The sequence below is a fragment of the Acomys minous genome (assembly GCF_964271855.1).
Source record: "Acomys minous genome assembly, chromosome: 5".
Lineage (NCBI taxonomy): Eukaryota > Metazoa > Chordata > Mammalia > Rodentia > Muridae > Acomys > Acomys minous.
This window is the reverse complement of record NC_140494.1, coordinates 124148423-124171455: the sequence shown is the minus strand read 5'-3', so window position 1 is coordinate 124171455 and position 23033 is coordinate 124148423. Positions and strand designations below refer to the sequence as shown.

Below are 23033 nucleotides of genomic sequence, written 5' to 3'. Positions count from 1 at the left end.
GAGAGGGTGACTTCTTGCTGCATAGTTCAAACGGAGGGAGCAGGAGCCTCAATCTGGAAGCCTGGTTTCTCCTCTGAGAAAAAAAAAAGTTTGGCATGTATCAGGGCAGCAGTGTTCAAAGCCCTCCAACTTACCTCCTGGTTCTTTGTAATAATTCTGATTTCGTTGAAACTTCAGACACTCTGAAATTGCTGCTGCCCCTGAGCAAGGCCACCAAAAGCAAAACTTGCTAAGCAAGAGAGGCAAAACCCATACTTTTAAAAAGAATTTGTCCTACTTAAGAGATTGCCCTGTCCAAGGCTAATACTAACAGCTCTTTGCCAACCAGTAAGTAGGAGCTGACTGCAACTGTGTTCTTACTCTGTGTTGAAACTAATTCAGTAGGATTTTTTAATGGACAGTGTTATTAAAGAAAAGTTGAATTACTAACCATACTTGAAGGTTATTTAAACTTAGAAAGCATTGGACTTGCCACAAATAATATCCATGTAAGGATAAATACAAATAACTCAGAACCATAGCTGTTTAAAATGGTTTTTTAATTATGTGTGGCTATAGAGTTCCATTCTTGGGTGACTTTTAACTACAGAGAGTGAACCACCCTCCTTTGTGTCTGGATTTAACTGGCCAATATCTACACTCTGATCAAGGGACTAAGCTGAACTATATTTCACTGACAGAGCACAAGCCGCTGCCCTGAACCCACGGAGCAGTTCTGTGCAAGCTCTTTCTTTTCTTTTTAAAAAAGATTTTATATATTTATTTTATGTATATGAGTGCTCCATTTGCATGTATACCTGCAGGCCAGAAGAGGGCACTAGATCACACATAGATGGTTGTGAGCCACCATGTGGTTGCAGGGAATTGAACTCAGGACCTCTGGAAGAGCAGACGGTGCTCTTAACCACTGAGCCATTTCTTTAGCCAGCAAACTCAGTCTTTAGTCTAGCAAACCATACTGGTTTTCAATTTTTGAGGCTTAACGTAAGCCTGTGCCACCTCTGCAAAGTGTTTCCCCTTACCTGTGAAACTTTATGAAAACAAGCCCCCTCCTCTCTTCTCTCTCTCTCCCCCCTCCCACTGGATTGTGCCTCTCCTGGATCAATGGAGAAGGCTGGGCTCTGAGAAACTGGGCCTCCTCCATCAGGCTTGGTTCTGAAATGGAGGAAATCAGAGCGAAATGGGGCAAGGCATGCTGGGAGCCATGGGGCAGAGGTGGTGCTGTGAAGTCCTGACCACCACCACATCTCAGTAAGGGCGTGGGAAATGCCTGCACGGCTGTCGACAGTCGCATTCCGCTCTCTTTGAGACTTTATACTAGGTGTTGAAGCCTTCGTGTACTGTTTCTAGCCCCAGATGACAAATCTCTGGACTTAGTTGGCCATGTACAGTCATGGACCAGTGACGGACCTTTTGTCACATGTGGGGTGAGGAGCTTAGCCAGAAAGGGCCAGCCATGGACAGAAGAGCAGGCCTATGGAAGCAAATAGCAAGATGGGGCATAAGGATAGGAGTCCTTCCAGAAACTCCTTCTGCACCAAAGAATTCCCCAGGGTGCCAGACTCCTGGGGGAAAGCCTGGCACTCAGTCCTGAATGCATGGTGGCCTATTTTCTCCCCCGCAGGAATTTTCTTATTCAACTAGCAAGACCCCTGCACAGGCAAGGCAGGCATGTCTGTAGGCCCTCCCATTTCTTGTCAGGGTTGATAACTATCTCAAAAGGTCATATCAGTGGCCTGGATAGGCAGCCGCTTGCTGTAGAGATGGGGACACAGGCATCTTGGCCCCTTCCTACCGCTGTGGGTCCCATCCATGACAGGCCATAGAGAAGCCACTATACTCCAAAAGAGCTCATTTCTGACTGTGCTGAGGGATGCCTTTCAACTGTTTACCTAGTCCTTGGCGCTCTTCTAATGATCAGAAAGAGATTCTCTCTCTCTCTCTCTCTCTCTCTCTCTCTCTCTCTCTCTCTCTCTCTCTCTCTCTCTCCCTCTCTCCTCATACTACTCCCAGCAGAATTCTCAGTCTTTGAATCATTTTCCTCCCCAGCCTGAGGCTGCAGCTCATGGTAGAATGCTTGCCTAGCACATGCCTTTCCTCGCATAACTGGATGAAGCTTTTAGAGTCTCCTGACCGGCCAGTGCACGCAGATGATACAAGAAACAGATACTAACAGCACAGCGCAAACGCCCACAGAAGCCTACTCCCACTGCGTCTTGTCTCCACGGATATGTTGTTTCCACTGAATCATCCAATACATTTAAGCAGGAAAGCCCTCGGGGACAGAGAGGCTCTAGGATTGGCATGTCTGGTTTCAGGACCCCAGTAGACACAAAGTGAGGGGGTTCAGGCATGCATCCAACACAGTGACATTTTCTTCTATGGAACATGATGGGATTAAACACCAAATTAATTTTCATGGTGCTCTACAAAGAATAGCACGCATTCTAGCTCCTCTGCCACCTGAACTAATTAGGGAATAAACTCAGCAAGCAGCTGCTTAGTGAGGAGGCACAGAGTGTGAGGAGTACTGTGAGGGAACTGCTCTGTGGCAGTGTAGTGGGGGGCCCTTGTGGAGGGGGAGCAGGGAAAGCTTCTTGGGAGAGACATCTAAAGAGTGAGCTGCAGAACAGAACTGGGCAGGCATCCCTGGAGGAAGGAAGAACATTTTCAAAGGCTCAGGGCTGGAAGGAGCTGGCACACACAGAGAGCGAACAGTGGTGCCTGCCACAGAGAAAGACAAGCCTGGAGGGAAAATCGGTCCAGCCAAGGCAGGAACTCGCCTGTAGGGTGGTGAGTCTGGGTGCTTTGATGATGCTCATGAGGCAACGGCATAGTTGAGCCTGAAGATGGGGTACCAGGTCTGGGTGTGAAGTATGGATTTGTGGGTCACTAGCAAATGTTTGGGCATTATTGTCAAAGGAGAATCAAAGCTCTGTGAATGGGAGAGAACAAGTAGGCCATAAAGGGAGGCAGAGGCAGGTGGATTGCTGTGAGTTCGAGGCCAGACTGGTCTACGAAGTGAGTCCAGGACAGCCCAGGCTACACAGAGAAACCCTGTCTCAAAAAAATAAAAAAAGGAGAATATAAAACCACTTCTACAAAATTAGGCACGTAAAGGGAAAGGGGCCCCATAGTCTAAGCCTCATCAGCTGCACAAAAAGTTCTCCTCGGTGGGGAAGATGGAGAAGTCAAAGCTGATGCGCACAGCGTCATGTGGGAAAGTATAGACAAGTGCTGAGGGACTTGGTGCTGCAGAGGGCCAGGAAAGCCTGGCAGAGCAGCATGTAGGAGGCTGCCCTGAGGAGTGGGGTCTTCTCATCCTGAGCCGAGGCTGGACCAGAGGAACGGGAGCTGTCTGCAAGGAATGAGACTGCAGCTGTGCTCTGCAGGGTGGCCACAGGCTCCCGCATAGTGAGCACTTAGAATGAGTTTTCCAGGGAAGTGTGAGATGCACACCAAGTACTTGGCATTCAAAAAGAACGCAAAACAGCTCAACCTCTTTGTGTTCATTGCTTATTGAAACGGAACGTTCTAGAGGACTGGGCTATATAGCTCAGTGGTAGATCACTTGTCTGGTCTGTTTGATCTATAAGTTTGATTCCTTCCACAGTTACAACAACAAAGTTTGCATGTGGGGAAGCACTGGGTTTAAGTATGTTATTAAGTCTTTAATTCTAGTACTCAGAAGGCAGAGACAGGCAGATCTCTGAGGCCAGCCTGGTCTACAGAGTGAGTTCCAGGACAATCAGGGTGACAAAAAGAAGCCCTGCCTTGAAAAATAAAACACAAACAAACAAAAACCCTAAAAGAGTATGTTATAAAATAAGTCACGGGCTGGGTATGGTGGCACATTCCCTTTATCCCAGTACTCAGGAGGCAGAAGCAGAAAGATTTTTGTCACTTTCAAACCAGTCAGTGCTGCATAGTGAGACCCTGCCTCAAAACATAAACAGAACCAAACCAAAGCAAACCAGCTGTGTGCAGTGCTGCACTGAGGATGCTCAGGAGGCTCCCCAGGGGACAGCGGGGCTTCTGGGGCATAGAGTAGGACTTGGTGTGATGTGCTTAGAACTCACTGTGGCTGAGGGAGTGGAGAGTAAAACTGAAGAGCAGCAGAGCTAGACTCCAGAGGCATTGTGGTTCTGGAGGCAGGAGCAGAGGCCAAGTCAAACTGCCGGAGAGCAGGCCTGCTGGCTCACAAGTGGGAAGGATATGGCCACAGCCATTTGTAATTGCAGTTCGAGGGGCACAAGACCCTTTTGTGACATTCTTGAGCACAAAGCATGCACATGGCACAGACACACGTGTAGGCAAAACACTCATTCATATTAAACAAATCTTTTTTTAAAAAAAGGTTGACAGCGGGTGGTGGTGGCACATGCCTTTAATCCCAGCACTCAGGAGGCAGAGGCAAGTGGATCCCTGTGAGTTCGAGGCCAGCCTGGTTTACAATGCGAGTCCAGGACAGCCAAGATTACACAGAGAAACCTTGTCTCAAAAAAAAAAAAAAAAAAAAAAAAAAAGTTGACACGACATGAGTTTGATTCCTGGAGCCCACAAAAAGTGGAAAGAGAATCAACTCACAAAGCTGTCCTCTGACTTACACACACACACACACACACACACACACACACACACTCGAGACCCCACACAAAGCAACCACAATAAACAAAATATAGTAATTAAGAAAAGAAAGTGGCTGAGAGCTGTGTGTGCAGATAATTCAGCACTCTAGGTGAGCCATCTCTATAGTAAGATCTTGCACCCCGCCCCTCAAAAGGCATGCTGAGACTGCCCATGAACACATAGAGAATTATTTTCGCTTGAGTAAATCTGAGATGCAGAAAATCATTAGAGGTGTGCACTGTGGGGCAAAGATCAGTCTCCTGGCTCTCTGGGGACAGAGCAAACCATTTCTGAAAGTAACCTGTGCCCACCTCTGTGCCTCAGCAGCGGGAGTGGGATGTGACGAACGGTGAGATGGTGAACACAGCAGCTAGCCAAGCCTCCTCTGCCTCAATAAGCTCGCAGGTGTGTCATGAAGAAGGTGGAGGAGCTTATTAAAATGCACAGCTCCCCCTTCACCTCAGTTTGGTTATTTCAGCTGTTTCAGTGCCTTATATGCCCATTATTAACGGCCCTGCTTCATTCACTTACAGACACATTCTTTAACACTAGTATCCAGACACCCACGCCTTCCCCACCCGTCAAAAGTCCTTATCCCATCCACGGCAGGAAGCCTTCCTGACCCACCTCACACAGCAGCGGCGGCCGTGCCGCTCTCACTGTGACCCATGCTCTGCTTTCCCTGCTTTGCCCCTGAACGAAGACTCCGTGTCCTAAATATCTTTCCTCCCTTATAACCACTAAGTCCCTTATAATAGCACGTGCTCGGTAAACAGTGGCGTGGCTGGGCTGGACGAGAGGCTGGGCTGTGGTCTGGTGGTATTGCCTATATTCTCAGAGCTGAGCAGAGAAAGGAGCTGTTCTGGCCCTGGGTGGGCCCTGGTGGCCGGGGGGAGCAGAGGGAAATGTAAAGATAGCCACTGAGGCAAGTGGCAGTGACTTTGGTGCCTAAATATGGTGCCAGAGACCACTTGGGGTTATCCCTGCACCCTTCTTACCTTTGTAGAGAGCCACAGGTCAGGGAACCAGAGATGACTACATCACAAGGCCACTGCATGGTAAAGACAGACAAACACAGAATGGGGTGGTTTGCTTCTGTAAAGCAATTCATAAAGGAGCCTGAAGTAGGAGGGTCACTGCAAATTCAAGGCCAGCCTGGACTGTATAGTGAGCTCTGGGCTAGCCTGGGCTACATAGTGCACTCATCTCTAAAAATAAATGAGATTGGACTCTAGCTGAGTAGACTCTTCGTATATCACTCAAGTGGCATTTCAGGGCTGTGGATGCGAATAAAGGGAGCCCGGTGGGCTTCAAGTTTGTTCGAACTTGTCTCACTCCTCAACAGGCTGTCCCCACAGCTTCCCTGAGATACCAGCACTCATCTGACCCCAGAACAAGAGTTTAGAATCACAAGATGTGCTATTGCTGTCCAACTTCCAAGGGAAGAGCTGTCTTAGTGAGCAGGAGTGAGGGTGGGGTCAGGGAGAGAGCTTTACACACGAATCCACCCTGATTTTTCTGAGGAGGAGGAGGAAGAGGAGGAGGAGCAACGGACATTTTCGTGTTAGCAGGGAGGCATAGACAGGACATCTCGGGCAGAGGGACAGGGCGTGGCAGAGACAAGAGTAGGAAGGGATGGAGCGACTCTTCCATTCACTCACTTAATTAGTAAACAAACAAACATCCTGCATCTTTCACATGCAAAGACATTGGGGGAGATGCCAGGACAGGAAAGAACGGGCATCTCTAAGGGATGCACAGAGGGAGGTGACATTTAAATGGGGACCTGAAGCATGAGGAGTGAGGAGCCAGCCAAAGCAGGACAAACAGGAGGAGGATGAGGAGCCTGGGGTGGGCTTTCAGGTAGGTGACACATTTGAGCCAAAAGGCGGTGGCCATGATGAGTCATGAGGACATGTTAGTTCCCGGGGTGTTTCTGGGTTGCATCAGCAGCTTCCCCAGAGAGAAGGGCAGGTACGGCCTAAGAAGCAGGGTCTCTCCATGACACCTTGGTAACTCATCTCTCTATCTTTGCTCCTTTCTGCAGCCCAGCGATGGCGCCATTGAGGGAAAGGAGCAACAGGATGACAGGAAGCTGAAGGTGGGTGAAGAGTGACGTCGGCCCAGCGGGGACCCAGGTTGTGGGCATGAGTGGGGACACTGCAGAGTCTCAGCATATGCCTGGACACCAGGTTGCTGTGGCCCCGACGCCGTGGAACATGGTCAACTCGGGGAGGCCTGGCGGGGGGGGGGGCGGGCCTAGTGGGAACTACCAGGGTGAGCCAGGAAAGAGCAGTCCGTGTGGTGAGGGCCACTTGGCTCCACATGGCGCTAGTTTGGGAAGGAATCCTTAACTTCACAGCTCATTCTGTCTGGAGACTCCTGTCCAACCTCAGCTTCTATATCTCTAAGGTGAAGTCTGGACTCGAGACGCTCAAATCCAGCTTTCCAATCCCAACGTTGATTGATGGATGCTCTAACACTGATGGCTTTAGCACATCCAGAGCTAAGGAGCTAGGGGGAACGCTCTTGAGATGCCAGGGCCTAAGGTTTCTGAAAGACTTGGCTTAAGGCACCGTGTGGATGGAGGAACTTTGAAAGGAGGCAGAGGTGGGTGGGCATGGGCACATGGGAGTGGTAGGGTTAAAACCTCCCAAAGCCAAAAGAAAAATCTCCCAGTCCTTTGTAATGGCCACAGCCACTAGGTGGCAGAAGAGTTCAGCTGGAGAGGGACAGGGAGGGAGAACAGGGTAATCTCACAGTATTTCAATGTGTCGCTAGGAGTGTCAAATCTGTGTGCAGTACAGGTGTGCATCCTTTGGTGCCTTTGAAGGCCTCTGAGCACCAGAGTGTAAAGTCCAAGCTCGCAATCAGTAGGCCTGGGCTGCTAGTTTGACTGTGCCCCTGCTTGACCTTGGACACACCACCTTCCTTTGAGTTTCCTTTTTCTTCTGTAGCTGGGGCTTCTAGTGTTACTTTTCTCTGGGCATGGAACAATGACAGAACACAGTCAGGCTCCCTGTGTGGCCTGTAAAGGGCTGTGCGGGTGCAGCAGCCTCCCTGTGTGAATGAGGGTGTGGTTGTAGGAAAAGTTTCTTGTAGGAGTTACATGCACCCTCCCATAATATGGTGGCCCTGATCCACACGGCTTGCTCCCTGTGGGAGCTGGGGGACTCATGTAGGGTGCAGAAGGAGCTAGTCCCTGAGGAATCAAAGGGAGGATGTCAGAGTTGGAGGCGAAAGGAGCAGGGGTTCAGGGCTCAGGGCATCGTCGCCCTGGTCTCTGTGGGAAGGAGGCAGGTTGGCGGGGAGGATCTCCTGTAGCCCCTGACCTGGACAGGGCCCCACTGAGGCCTGTGCGGCTCTCCCCTTGCTCAGCTCCCGTCTGTGCTGACCCGAGGGAGCAGCTCGGCCTCACTGCATAACAGCATCATCCGCAGCACCATCTACCACCTCATGCTCCACAGCCTGGACCCCCTGGGGGAAGGTAAGCAAGGCCTCCTCTGCCCCGCTGGTCTGCCCCACATCTGCCCCACGTGCACCTCCCCTCCTGCCACAGGACAGAATCTGGGACCTGCAAATGCTAGTGGCAATGGGCCGGGATGGGAGGACAGAGTTACCAGAGAAGAGAGTGGGTAAGTGAAAGCTAGACAGTACGGAAGACACGGAAGATGTAAGGCCTGGGCTCACCAAGAGAGAGCCATGTGGAACATGGTGGCTGTTTCCCTGCCTCAGTGTCCCTGTTTACAAAATGAAGGGCTTTATCCACAGTCAGGACACAAACGCCATGGCCTATTTGGATCTGTGCTGAGATGGATCCAGTGTCCCATAGTTTGACTGGCCAGGGATGCTTCGGGGGCTGGGGGGTAGGGAGTGAGCACCTTCTCCACAGACCTCTGGCATCTCTTTGCTTTGTACTCACTCAGCTCTGGAGTCCTAGGAAGCTTGCTCCGCACCCCCCACTTCTCCGCCCCCTACAGCCAGGAGTCCTAAAGGACACCTTAGGAAATGTCATAGCCACTTTTGGGAGCAGCGAAAAAGGGAGAATGCAGTGTCTAAGGTGCTGGAGTTGAAAGGGCGGAACAATGGCAGCACTGGAGAAGCCTGTACTGTACCACGTCTTCCGTCTCACTTCCCCCGAGCGCGGCCTCTACTGACTGCCTCTTGGGAACTTTTCTGCTCCCTTTGCTCCCCACCCCCACCCCTGCTGTCCCTTTTCTGGGTCTCTGGTGCAGAACTGAGACCAAGCAGTTGGCCCACAAGGAAAAAGCTGGTTTTGGGCAAAGCTAAGGCACGCAGCTAGACAGGAGAGCCTGACTATGGCATGAAAGAATGGGCTGGCTTTTCTGGAGAAGGGCACATTTTGGGATCTCAGAATTTCGTAAGGCCCTGACCTCCACCTTCAGACACAACATGGAAAGCAGTGTCAAAGATGAGGCAGTGAGACCGTCCCTTAGAAATTCTTCAAGGTGAGCCCTGGTGACACGGGAGAAGCCGGCCCCAAATGAACAGTACCTCTGAGGAACAAGCAGACTGGGGCAGCCTCAGGTGCCGAAGGCCGGGGTGGACCTGGCCTGGCTCTCTAGGTTATGCCTAGTCATTCCCAGCAGATCCACTGACTCTAGCCAAATCCTGAGAATGAAGAACTTTTCCTGAATGGACTGTCGGGCTCACAGACCCGGCCACCCCTGTGAGCATCAGCTGCCAGCTGGCCTGCTTGTCCTAACAGGATTATGTGATACTCAGGCCAGGCCGAGGTCAGAGGAGATTGGCACTAAGGAGATGATCCAGCCGTGCTGGGTGGGGACAGGGCACACGAGGAAACAGAGCCAGGAGAGCTGGCTACAGTTGTCCCAGGCAAGGCCTGCTCTATGAACTGTGGGTGCGGTAAGCCAGGGGCCACCGTCGAGCTGAATAACTGCAGGTGTGTCCTGGGATGTCATACTGCTCAGAGCCAGAGTCTGATCGTTTGCCAGCACCTCCTCCCAGGAGGCCTAGGTCCTGTTAGGCCTTTGTTCCCAAGCCATTCCAGATGTCTGTTTCCCTGGCAGCTTCCAGGTGGCTGCCCAGATGTTTCCACCCCCTCCCTGGTGGAGCTCCCCAGATGCAGCTCTCTCCACAAGAGATGTTCCCTGTCCCCTGAACTCTCACCTCCCCAGGGTGGAGTTTCCCTCCCTCAGGTCCCAGGCTTCCCTTGTGCTCTCAGGCAGATGTGTGGGAGAGAGCAACAGTGGAGGAGTTATCCCACAGTGACCTGGGAAATGAGGCCAGGGTGAGTGATGTGAGCTCTTCCATTAGGAGTCGACAGATGTGCTGGGGCCAGGGCGGGAGGCCCAGGATGCCTTTCTTTCATTATGTCCTCTGTTCAGCAGGATGCTATAGCTCTTGATTAGTGCCTAGGGTGCCCTGGGCATTCTTGATCGAGGTGGCAGAGTTGTCCTGAAGTCCTGAACACTCCAGGAAGACCAGCTGGGTGCCAGGACACGTTGAGGAACCAGAGAGGCCATAACGGTGACTCTGCAAATGAACCTATAGCCAAGGCGGCAGCAGCTGAACAACTCTGAGGAGTTAGGGCACAGATAGCAAGGAGAAAATGCCAGGACCATTTTTCTCTTTCCTGCCCATCCTGGATCCAGCCAGGGGCTCCATTCCACCCAGCAACCCAGATTGTATCTTCTTAGCATCCTTATAGCCGGCCTGCACGCCCCTCTCCCTTCGATTATCTTCAGGGTCTCCTCCAACTCAAACCCTCTGGAACGCTGGGCATTTTCACCACAGGACTGTTTCCTCAGTGGGTAGCCACTGGCCACGATGGCTGTCAGTTCACCGCCATGATTGTTAGAGCCCAAAAGTAACACAGTGACTGCATAGAGAGCCATCAACCACCTATAAGCACAGCCTTGGGAGACTTTTGTAGATGAAATGTCTGAGGGATGGAGAGGCTGAGGGACCAGCCAGCTGGACCATCGCTATAGTGTGCCTGGGCTAAGCTAAGATCCACACCCAGCTCCTCAGGCTCTAGCCTGTATCCCTGATGATGTGTCTGAAGTGCTGCAATGTGGGCAAGCGATCCTGTCTCATGCATCCTCAAGTCAGTGCTCTGGGCGTATCGTGGTGTTGCCATTTGCAGAGGACAGACACACAGGCTTCCAAAGTAACCCAATGTCCATGGACAGAACAAGCCTACAAGTCACGTGGCCATTACGTCACGTATCCGTTTGTACATTGCCCTGCCCGCCCTTCTCCCTCATGCCACACGGCTGACAGGGGGACCGCCTAAACTCCCATACTTCTCAGTCCGCCCTTTTTTCTTCTCTACCTTTGAACGTCGCCTGGTATATAGTCATCCAGGCAGAGAGGTGTCTTCTGGGTTATTTTTCTTGCCTGGAAATCAGGGCAGTTATTCTGTGCCTGCCATGCTAGAGGTCTTTGGTAAAATATGTCCCAATAAAACGTGACTACATTTGGTATCTGCATGTCTGGGATCCAAAGGGTGTGACCAAAGCTTGATCCCTCCCTGCTTTCTGCAGGAATGGGAAGAGGCTTATGGGCAACAGACCCCTGGAGCAGCCTGCACTGGGTTTACTGTCCTGCCTTCTAGTAGTCAGAGTAAGCTGCAAGGGACCTCACAGATCATCTAGTCCAAGAGTGGCAAAAACAGCCCCTCTGCCATCATCATAGCTCCTCCCCCTGACCGTCCTGGACCTCACTGACTGGTCCTGGCAGGAGCTCTCCTACCAAGTTCGGGTCAGATGCCTCAAATGAGCCATTGCTTGAGGTCATAAAGGAAATGCATCCTGGAGGCTGGCCTGAGTCCAGTCATATGTTTATCAGAGAGGAAATAGGGGGAGCAACTTGCCCAAGGTCATATCCAGTTAGTGATGGTACAGGGACTCAGCCAAGCTTACAAATGGGGCACCGGGAATAGGCCTCCTGAGATCAGACCCAGACACCGCAGCTCTAGGGCAGCCTTCCCTGCCCTGTCACCACTGGGCAGTTCAGGGTCCTGACTGAGGGTGTGGTGAACAGCCCCAGATAAGATGTCTTCCTTTCTCCTTCACAGCCCGTCCCTCCAAGGACAAGCAGGAGAGTTTGAACCAGGAAGCCAGAGCTCTCCCCCAGACCAAAGCAGACAGCAGCCCAGATGGTGAGAGGATGGCCAGACTGGCTGCTGGCCAGGTTTCTCCTGCCACTGCCCTACCCCCTGTCACAGCCAGTGCAGAGCAGACACTGAGGCACATGCCAGGGTCATTCTGTCATAGGCTCCCCAGAGCTTCCGCCTTGTTTTGCTCAGATGAGGCAGGCAAGGGAGGGAGTACCCAGCTTCTACATTGTCTTTCCTAAACCTAGTCTCAAGTGAGAATCTATCTCTTTTCCCATGACGTCAACACAAGGACATTGTTGCTAGTGAGGGGTTTGAAATCCTACTGACCTGGAGCCCAGTGACAGAAGCCTAGTAGCCATGACCAAAGACACAGGGCAGCAACTGCCTGGTGGGCTCCGCACACCAGTAAACCTGGCTCACTCAGCAACCCATAGAGTCATCCTTTCTATTCCATAGCCGAGGAAACCAAGGGTCAGAGAGATCAAGTGAATTGCCCAAAGCTGCACAGCCAAGAGGTTGTTAACCTGAGTATTTCAGATTTTCCAAGGACCCCTTCGCTGCAGTTCTGATCCATGGACCCAGAGCAGCTTGCCTTTGAACTCAGTGGGATCCTTTTCAAAGGACCAGCCCTCCCCTGCTCCATCTGCCCAAGTAGTTCCAGCACCTCTGGCCACAATTCCAGGAAATGCCTGTGAATACAGGGGAATGCTTCCCAGATGTCCTCCCATCCCGATTCAGGGGACCATTCAGGGGACAGGGCAAGCACAGGTCCCAGTTCCGGAGCCCTTCCTGTCAAATGCACGCATATTCTCTCCTGCCCGCCCCGCCTGCCCGGCTCTGCAGCTGTTCTCAGGACCCGCTCTCATGCCCTTACCTAACCCGTGTTTGTCCTTTAAGAGGAGGAGCCAGCCGAGCTCCCTGCGGTCACGGTCACTCCAGCCCCTGCTCCAGACGTCCAGGGAGATCAGGAGGAGGATCCAGGTTGCCAGGTAGGCTCTCAGCCTCTGCACAGCTGGAGGAACTTCAGAGGACAAGAAAAGGTTTTCTGGCTAAAATACTTCCTACTTGAAGGCCTGAAATCCTATTCATCCCTGTGGGGTGAACCATGTCCCTTCTCTGAAATCATTTGAGAATGCACACACTTTCCAGACCCAGAAAGCTCATAGCAACACCCCAGTGTGACAATACATATCTCGGGGTGTGTATGCACAGCCACATGCTATAAAAACACGAGGGATTGACAGTGTGTCAACAAAGCAATCAGAGACCGAGTCCAGACTGTCCAGGACCACCAGTGGCTTGAAGTGCAGTAAGAGGGCTGCTGGGTAAGAGGCCTTGGCATGGCCTGAGGCCCTTCATTGCTGGGGCATCCTCCTCATCTGTAGCCTTTTAAGTCTCAGGACTGCCTTGCCTTGAAAGCCTCTTGCACTATTCTCTGGCCAAGTTTAATTTTGCTTCTCTGCTTTTTCATATGTGGTTCCCTATCATCCTCCTCCCTTTCTCCATCCCTAGACAGCCTTATCTGGCTTGGTATGAGCTGACAGCTCCCGTGTCTATGAGGCTTCCCTGATGCACCAGAATCCAAATGTTCATGGGACTTGGCACCCGACATGGCCTTCCACAACTGCCTCCTTGTTTTCAGAGCTTCCTCTAGCTTCCCTCCCAGATGGTTCCTGAAGGCAGCACCCAAGTCTGAGCCATCTCAGCCTCCATCTCAGAGGGAGACACCCTGGCTGGCACATGCTGCGTTCAATGCGGGTTGAGTGACTGGCAGTAAACAGATGTTAAGTTTGCCAGCTACAGCCCTGCTTTTCCTAGTCAGCACCCAGAAGCAGACTTTTCTCTCCTCTGCAGCACAGCAGTCTTGTCTCTAAGGTGTCTTCCTTCTGGTATGTGAGCATCAAGCAGGCTCATCATGGCCAGCTCATGTGAAAAGGAACAAGTGGCTGCAGAAGCATCTAGAGTCTCACAAAGAGCTCAGTAGAGGCCCAAGAAGGCACCTGGGACTCTTTGCTGTTTTTCCTCCTCGCTTTGACTGTGTGCAGATTCTATGACTGGCTTCAACCCTAAACCACCAGTCCAGCCCTCCAGTCCAGAGGGAACAACTAGTCTCCAGTTCTGAGTCTTAGAATCTGTTCAACCTAAGTTGCAGGCCAGGGATCTGGTGCATAGCCAGGCAGCTATGGTCCTGGGAGAGATGAGGGGCCTTCACTACAACACGGAAGGGAGCTGCTGTTCACCTGGGCCATTAGGCCTGTGTTCCTAATAAGATCCCCAAGGTAGCAATTTTGGGAGCCAGGGAAGGTGGTGCAGCCGCGTGATCTCATACCCAATGACTTGAATCAATTACCATCTCCCAGAAGCCTGCTTCTGTATTGGGGCCGAGAGAGGGAGGCAGTAACGACTGCAGACAAATCTCTTCACTTTTCATTGCTAATTCAAAACCCAGGCATGCCCAGATGGTAACACTGTGCATCTTCATCTGATCCTCAACTCTGCTTGCGTATTTGGAGACTATGGGAAAACTTTACAAAGTTGTTCCCCACCTACTCATTGAGTCAGCATCCCCCGGGCAGGTCCTCCAGCATCCTGGCTTAAGAAGTATCCAAGTAGGCATGATGGAACATGCATTTGATCTCAGCACTCAGGAGGCAAAGGCAGGCGAATCTCAGTGAGTTCAAGGCCACTTTGGTCTTCATGTTCTCCTGCCTGCCAGGGTCACACAGGGAGACCTTGTCTTAAACAAACAAACAAACAAACAAACAAAAACAAGAAACAAAAAAACAACCTGGAAAAATATGATTTCCACATGCAGCAGAGTTGAGTAATCACTGGATGCCCTTTGGGGTCGTCGTGACATTTGCTACAGGTGACATCATGTTTACTCCGTGAGCACACAGGCCCTTGGGTCAAGGGACAGATGAGCATGTTACAGGTTACTTCAGATCTGAGGCCATGGGAATTAGAGGCACTTAGTGTGGAGCTACATCAACGCTCTGCAGGTGAGCAAGTAGAACAAGGAGCACATGAGCTGCAGGTGATTGCTCCCATCCCAGCGGCTCTAAGTCCGCTGACACGTGCAGAGCTAGGGAAGCTACATTTCCAACAAGATCCCCAAGGAAGCCAGAGGCTCCTTCAGGCTGGAGTGTTAGTTTGGTGGCCAAGAGGTCAAGAATTAACTATAGATGTCCAAATAACAAAGCCATCACATACAAACTGTGGACCATGGGCAAGTTTCTCTACCAGTAAGATGGGTACAAGTCTATGTATTGATGGGTCCATGAAACACAGCAAATGCTATTATCATGAAGTCATTTAGTATTGTGCCTGACATGTAAGAACGTGCAACAAATAGGTATATTTTTATCGTCTTATAATGTAATACGAGGAGTTTGGAGCTCAGTAGACTTAGCAAGGTGCGGTGTCTGACAAAGCATCAGGCCATATCAGGCAATGTGGAAGGAAGCATAGCACCCAAGATAAGAGAGGAGATGGTTGAGCTCCGTGCGTGTGGCTCTGTGTTCACATTTGGACACCACGCTCAGGGTATGGCTAATCAAACAAGTTCATCTAGCTGTAGCCCTCTCTATGCCATAGCGCGCAGGGTGCTGGAGGACCCAGAAACTTGCAACTCATGGAGGGCCGCCCTGTGGAAGAGTAGCCAGGCTTGTTCCGTGTATCTGCAAAGAGTAGACTGTATGTGATGGCGGGGCTTTGATACAGAGGTGGACTTCAGACTTGTCAATGCTCTCAAGGGTGGTGATGCGGCTGTAGACGGTGAGTTTTCCAGTCTTGGAAGTAACCAAGAGAAGCTGGACTACTGGGTAGGGATGCTGCGATGGGGAGTTTGCTGCATCATTGCATCAGTTTCCTCCTTTGAACAGTTAACTGTCAATATGCTCTCTGACAACAACAACAAAACAGGAGTAACTGGGATGAAAATCAGTTAGAGCTCTTACTATACATTAATAATCTGTTTTCTTTGGATTATAGGAAGATGTGGATGAAGCTGAGCATACAGGAGAAATGACAGGTGAAGAGGGTGAAAGTCAACCAGGTGAAAGGGAAACTGAGGCAGAAGGAAAAAAAGATGAAGAGGAAACTGAGCCAGAAAGAAAAGAAGATAAGCAAGAAGGGGCAACTGAGGCAGAAAGGAAAGAAGATGAACATGAAGGGGAAACTGAGGCAGAAGGAAAAGAAGATGAACATGAAGGGGAAACTGAAGCAGCAGGAAATGAAGACAAACATGAAGGAGAAACTGAAGCAGAAGGAAAGGATAATCATGAAGGGGAAACTGAGGCAGAAGGAAAGGATAATCATGAAGGGGAAACTGAGGCAGAAGGAAAGGATAATCATGAAGGGGAAACTGAGGCAGAAGGAAAGGATAATCATGAAGGGGAAACTGAAGCAAAAGGAAAGGATGAACATGAAGGGGAAACTGAGGCAGAAGGAAATGAAAATGAACATGAAGGGGAAACTGAGGCAGAAGGAGATGAAGATGAACATGAAGGCCAAGGTGAAATCCAAGCAGATGACAGTGAGGTGAAAGATGAAGGTGAACCAGAAGCCAATGCTGACAATCAGGGTGAAGCCACCCAAGGTGAGAAAGGTGCAGATGGTGAAGGGGGAAGCGATGGAGGGGACAGTGAAGAAGAGGACGATGATGAAGAGGAGGAAGAAGAGGAGGAAGAGGAAGAGGAGGAGGAAAATGAGGAGCCTCTGTCTCTGGAATGGCCTGAGAGCAGGCAGAAGCAAGCCATTTACCTCTTCCTCCTGCCCATCGTGTTCCCACTGTGGCTGACTGTACCTGATGTGCGGAGGCAGGTGAGTGTCTAGCTGTGTCACGAGCTGCCCATCCTGAAAGGATATGAGGCCTTTAGGTGCCAGGAAGGCTGGGAGACCTCGATAGATGGGCTTCACCCATGAGGCTATAGGGTGGGGCTGTTGCTCTGCAGGGGTAACACACCTTTGAGTCAGGAGCTGGAGACCCTCAGGTGTGCCTTATGTCTGCCACCATAAGCAGTGTGAACCAGTCCCTCTTTGATTGCAGTCTCAGTATTCTGCTCTTAGTTTGGGAATGATGGCCCTGTACCCCATCCATAGTTCGCAGAGGTAGTCTGAAAACCCAGGGTGGTAATTGCTATTTTTCCACAATTGTTTTCTGTAGGGCAAAGTCTAATACAGTCTAAATAAAGTTCAGAGAGGAACGGGGCAGGGGCCGATGGGGGTGGGGGAGGGGATGTGGGTGGTGCAAAGCCAAACTCAAGTCTGATTCTAGAGCTCTCTCCAGCCTGGCCCCTGAATGCCAGACAAGCCGGGCTCCCCCACATCTCTTATCGACTGGCTCCAGGGGCTCCTTGGGGAGAGGGTCACAGCTTCACGTGTACTGTTCCTGATCTTCCTCATCACTACCCATCCATTAGACCTCATCACATGTTGGGGTTCCCTCAGAGAGGGGCCAAAGGCCAGTAGCCTCCGCAACTTACTTCTCTTCCCCTTTCCAACTCCAACAGGAGTCCAGGAAGTTTTTTGTCATCACCTTCCTGGGATCTATCATCTGGATCGCCATGTTCTCATACCTTATGGTATGGTGGGCTCACCAGGTGAGTGGGCAGTAGCTTGGTCAGTCTTCCATCAGCAGGTCCCAGCGTTTGCCATTCAAGACGCCATTTCCAGCATCCAGGACTATCGAGATCTGATACGCCTGTGGTTTTCATGTTCTTGGTAAAGACTTTAAATGTAGACGCTCATTCCAACTGGTATTCAACTGTATCATGGCACAGGAGACCCTTCACATATGGATTCTAGTGGACCAGGCTGGCCTGTCCTCCAAACTGGTGAAATCCCTTCTACTCATTGGCCTTGTGCCAGTCTTCCTCTGCCTGAGCAGCACAGAACAGAACTTAGCCAAGAGCTGTACTTGCCCGCTTTTCTCTAGGCTAAGCATGTGGGCAGCACTGCCCAAACTTCTATCTGTAGCCTGGCTTAGCTCCCAGGGCACAGCATAGGCCACGTGTTCAGAAAAGGAATGCTGGGCCGGAGAGAGCACCCCTGCTCTTCCAAACGTCCTGAGTTCAATTCCCAGCAGCCACATGCTGGCTCACAACCATCTGTAATGAGATCTGATGCCCTCTTCAGGTAAAGCACTGATAAACATTAAATAAATTAAAAAAGAAAAACATGTTGACAGAGCAGACTATTGGAGGGGAAGTTCTTTGGGCATGTAGAGTTATTACAGTTAGAATGACAATGAAGGACAGATCTGCTATCATCAGACTTTTAATGACCTCAGCAAAGGGCTGTGTGGTTCCCTGCAGCCTGGGGCAGGAGCCTGGCTCTGTCACCCACCCCAACCCCATCTTGCAGAAGGCAAGCTCAGAGCCTTGGTGCTTTGCTTGGTGCTGTGAACTCTCAGATTTTCCCCCTGGGGTTGCCATGGTTTTCTTGTCACTGTTGCTGTTTTACCAGGTTGGTGAAACCATTGGGATTTCTGAAGAGATTATGGGTTTGACGATCCTAGCAGCAGGCACTTCAATTCCTGACCTCATCACCAGTGTCATCGTTGCCCGGAAAGGCCTGGGAGACATGGCCGTGTCAAGCTCAGTGGGCAGTAACATATTTGATATCACGGTGGGGTGAGTAGTAATGTTACTTCTTAAGGTGTATTCAGAGTAACTGGAACAGTTGGCTGTTGGCTGGTTTTCGTCTTCATTTATTAGAGATGCAACAAGAAGAGCATTTGTATGGTTAGTCCTTAAGAGGCAATGAAGTATCCTCCCTTCATTCATCACAGCCTGAAATTTGACTGGAACTTACAAACGTTGAGAAGTGAGAGGTCCATTCAGTCCATTTCCCAATACAAGAAAATAAGGTCCTTCAGGGAGGCAGAGAAGGGACTGGAAGGAGCCATTCCACTCCTTTTCCTCCACAGGTGGGCACTGCTAGCCCAGCGGCTTTAAATACCCTTTGGTATAAACAAGAACTATCCCGTCCTCCTGTTTAACCGCACCTGGCCCTGGTCTCTCAGGGCTGTCAAGAGCAATGGAGCTTCCTTCATTTCCCTGGTCATGTCTTGGATTTGGTTATTTTGCTTGGAATTTGTGTGTGTGTTGATGTTAGGGAGGGGCAGTGGGTAGTATCAGAAAATTTATCTTGATCACTAATTTATCTTGAGGTGGGTCTTAGTCATAAAAACTGAGGAACTAGTCACACACTGGCTGGAGGGCGTCCTATATACATCACTAAGCATGCAGTGGGTGGGGAGAATCAGACCCAGGACACTCTTGTCATTGCTCTGAGGCGGGATCTTACTGGCCAGGCTAGACTGAGACTGAGGATCCTTCTGCCTCAGTGCCCAGTGCTGTGCTAGCTCGCCCAGCTCAGAGCACCTGCCTTAACTTAGGCTCTCAGTGATAAACTTTGAGCCCTTTGCCAAGTACTTTTGTTTCCCTAAATCCATTTCCCCACCAGTGAACTGAGGTTAATAATTCCTGTGTGTATGAAAAAAAAAAAAGGGGGCTGGAGAGATGGCTCAGCAGTTAAGAGCACTGGTTGCTCTTCCAGAGGTCCTGAGTTCAGGACACGGTGGCTCACAACTATCTATAATGTGATCTGAAGCCCTCTTCTGGCCTGCAGGGGTACAAGCAGGCAGAGCACTGTATACATAATAAATAAATAAATCTTAAAAAAAAAAGAAAAAAGAAAAATAAGAGCTCTGAAGACCTAATGATGGCAATCAAGCACCTGGGGGTATTACAAACATAGCCACCGCTCATGCTGTGTTTCTTTTGCAGCTTGCCTGTCCCTTGGCTCCTCTTCTCTCTCATCAATGCACTGCAGCCTGTTCCAGTCAGCAGCAATGGCCTGTTCTGTGCAATTGTCTTGCTGTTTCTCATGCTCCTGTTTGTGATCTCCTCAATCGCATCGTGTAAATGGAGAATGAACAAGATCCTGGGCTTCACCATGTTCCTTCTTTACTTTGTGTTCCTGGTGATCAGTGTGATGTTAGAGGATCGAATCATATCCTGCCCTGTGTCTGTCTGATTCCGTCACTGGGGCCCAAGATGGGCATAGACCAGAAGACCATACCAGAAGTTACTGTCCCTCCTGCCACACCAGTCAAAGCATAAACATGATCGGGGATGTGAACTGGGCAGCTTAGACCCTCAGAAGTGACTGTCATTGTGACTGAGGCTTCTTTTTGCAAACACCTGCAGCTCCTGTGGACTACAGAAGGAGAGCTCCTACCACCCAGGCAAGCAGCTGTCAGCAGGAGGACCCCTGCAGCCAGAGGGCTTTCCAAATGAGGCCTGGGGTTAAGGCTGGGATGGCAGATGAGGCAAGCACACTTGCTCACAATTCTCTGGTCACATTCCTCAAGAGGCACGGGTCCAGGGATGCAGGTGTTGGAGCTTGCTCTCCTGGCCACTGCTCCAGACACACACTGCCGCCCACTTTTCCTCTTGGTGCAACTGTGAAGTCTGCAGTCATTATAAGTTCAGTTAATGAGTTGAAGAAGCACAGGCTCAGGGGAGGGGGAGGAATACATTTATCATTCTACCCCATAGTCATGTAAAATGCATGCCAATGTTTTCTATGTTAAAAGACATCACCTTTTATTGTGCATTTCTGAAAATGGAATTAAAACAGAAAGCAGCCTGAGAAACAATGGTGTGTAATTTGCCTTGAATTGTAGGCAGAGATCTGAGAAAGAAAACTATTTTTAGGGCTATTTAAAAATATGTATAGCTGGGCATGGTGGCGCACGCCTTTAATCCCAGCACTCAGGAGGCAGAGGCAGGAGGATCGCTGTGAGTTTGAGGCCAGCCTGGTCTACAAAGTGAGTCCAGGACAGCCAAGGCTACACAGAGAAACCTTGTCTTGAAAACCCAAAACAAAAATATGTACTTACTGAAAAATCTACATTCATTTTGTCTCCATCAGTGGTCACTTCTAAGGGGGCACATAGCTGCCCCACTGCGCCTTAGTCTTTTCTTACTCAGGGGCGACAACTGTCACTAAAGAGTCATAGGGATGTATTTACTGAGGGCCAAATCTGGCTTACAATTAAGAGATCTAGGGCTCAGTGCTGTGCTTGCAGGCCAACCTAGATAGGACTGGAAGGCAGGCAGACTAGTCCTTTGTGGAGTTTATCAGTGGATCATAAGACAGTTTACAAAGGAGAATTTTCAAAAATGCTTAGCACAATGATGAGACAGAAAAGAGTACTACTTGCAACGCAGACCAGGCTGGCCTTGAATTTTGACATCTACCTGCCCCTGCTTCCTGAGTGCTGGGATTAAAGGCATGGTCATTATACCTGGCTGAGTATCTATTTTTAAGGTCATAAAAGAAACTTAAGAAAGTCATGGTTAACTATTTCCTATGAGACTTCCTATGCTTGCACACCCCTGGCATCAAGCTGAGGAGAATGGTAGAAGTGAGTTTTTACGTCACTGGTTTCAGAGCACAGGGAGCTTAAGTGTCTGCAGATTATGAGTTTCTTACTACCTGCTATGCAGACCAGGCTGGCTTGAGTTTACAGACATCTACCAGGCCCTGTCTTCTGAGCGCTGGAGTCATGAACACCAGGAGTGATGTGGTGGAAGACAGGACAGAGGTGAAGTAAAAGCAACAGCTCATCCTGGTGTTGGAGGGTGAAGGTGTTTAAGAATATGAATATATATATATGTATATGTGTGTGTGTATATATATATTGAGTCAGGGTTTCTCTGTGTAGTCCTGGCTGTCCTAGACTCAGTCTGCAGACCAGGCTGGTCTTGAACTCACAGTGATTTGCCTGCCTCTGCCTCCAAAATGCTGGGATTACAGGCGTGTGCCACCATGTCCAGCTAAGAATTTATCTTTTAAGATGGGCTGTACTTGAAAAATCCCTGTATTTGGGCCACAGCCAAACAGGAAAGAACAGCCTGTGGGAAGGAGAGGCTAATACTAAAAGTCTGAGTACCACCCTGTTGTCAGCAGCCAGCTCCTGCTTGCCTCTAGGATGTCACCTTGCCAACAGCCAGAGGTCTAGTGCTTACGAGGCTGGCTGGTGCACAGTGGGATGTGCCACACTTACAAAACCATTTGATGATTAAAACTAATGGGAGCTATCACACATCCTTTCCCCAAACAGTGGACCTTCTGGCATTTCCTCTGCCCACAAAGAAGCTGCAGTCACTTTGTGTTGTGACAGGAAAAGACAAGTATAAAAAGGAAAGTTGGGTTTTGGCAGATGAGTAGGGTCAGGGGCATAGAAACCACGTATAGCTTTAGTATGTTCTTTTACACACACACGCGCGCGCGCGCGCACGCGTGTGTGTGTGTGTGTGAGAGTGTATGCCACATGTATGTGGGTGCCTGCAAAAATCATAAGAGGGCTCAGCCCTTAGCAGCTGGAGTTACAGGCAGTTGCAAGCCTCCTGCTAAGGGTGCTGGGAACTGAGTTTGAGGCACCTAGAAAAGCACCAAGTGCTCTTAACCACTGAGCCAGCTCTCCAGTCTCTAAACATTGAAGGTTTTTTCCTCCCCCCACAAGAATATATATTTTTTAAATCCTAGAGATTAAACCCAGGACCCCTATAATGCTAGGCCAGTGGTTCTCCACATTTCTAATGCTGAAACCCTTTAATACAGTTCCTCTTGTGGGTTAACCACCAAACATAAAATTATTTTCATTGTTATTTCATAACTGTAATTTTGCTACTGCTATGAATTGGAAGTAGCTGTGTTTTCCCACAGGGTCTTAGGTGACCCCTGTGAAAAGTTTGCTTGACCCATAAAGGGGGCATGACCCATAGGTTGACAACTACTGTGCTAGGCAAAGGTAGCACCACTGGGTTGTAGCTCTTAGGATGTTGTGTGTGTGTTTACACTCACACATGTTCATGCACCAATAGAAGTCAGAAGAGGGTGCTGGATCTCCTGGAGCTAGAGTGGGTGCCACTGGTGTGGACACTGGGATTTGCACTTATGTCTTCCAGCAGAGCAGAGGCACTCTTTACTGCAGATCCACTTCTCAAGGCCAATTTGTGTAACTTCTAAAAGAACCAATTCAACTTGTGATGTATATCTATAAACCCATTTATAAAAGCATGCCTTAAAAAAAAAAAAAAAGATAAACCGGTATGCTAACACGCCAAGATAATGTTGAGATGGCCCCTTCATCTGATAGCAAATGATGTAGAATTACCCGAAGCAGTTCCCACCTAGTCTTTGAGTCTAGAAGTCTGAGCTGTCACAGGCAATGGTGGCTGCAGGGTGTCCTCTCCCTCCACCTGTAGCTGCAGTTCCTCGA

The 23033-nt window shown here is 50.0% G+C and overlaps 1 protein-coding gene across 4 annotated transcripts in view; it reads left to right on the top strand.

The window, feature by feature from the left end:
• The window catches only part of SLC24A1 (solute carrier family 24 member 1), a 35688-nt gene extending 13656 nt beyond the window's left edge, over window positions 1-22032 (top strand). For 2 of the 4 annotated variants that reach the window (XM_084783850.1, XM_084783849.1), the window contains exons 3-10: window positions 6677-6730; window positions 8008-8116; window positions 11693-11776; window positions 12632-12723; window positions 15728-16558; window positions 17248-17337; window positions 18203-18369; window positions 19528-22032. In XM_084783850.1, the coding sequence (XP_084639976.1) occupies window positions 6677-6730; window positions 8008-8116; window positions 11693-11776; window positions 12632-12723; window positions 15728-16558; window positions 17248-17337; window positions 18203-18369; window positions 19528-19777 (1677 nt within the window). In that variant the 3' untranslated portion in view covers window positions 19778-22032. The remainder of the gene's footprint in view (window positions 1-6676; window positions 6731-8007; window positions 8117-11692; window positions 11777-12631; window positions 12724-15727; window positions 16559-17247; window positions 17338-18202; window positions 18370-19527) is intronic. The other 2 variants (XM_084783851.1, XM_084783852.1) reach the window with 2 other exon arrangements.
• Window positions 22033-23033: the final 1001 nt, after the last annotated feature.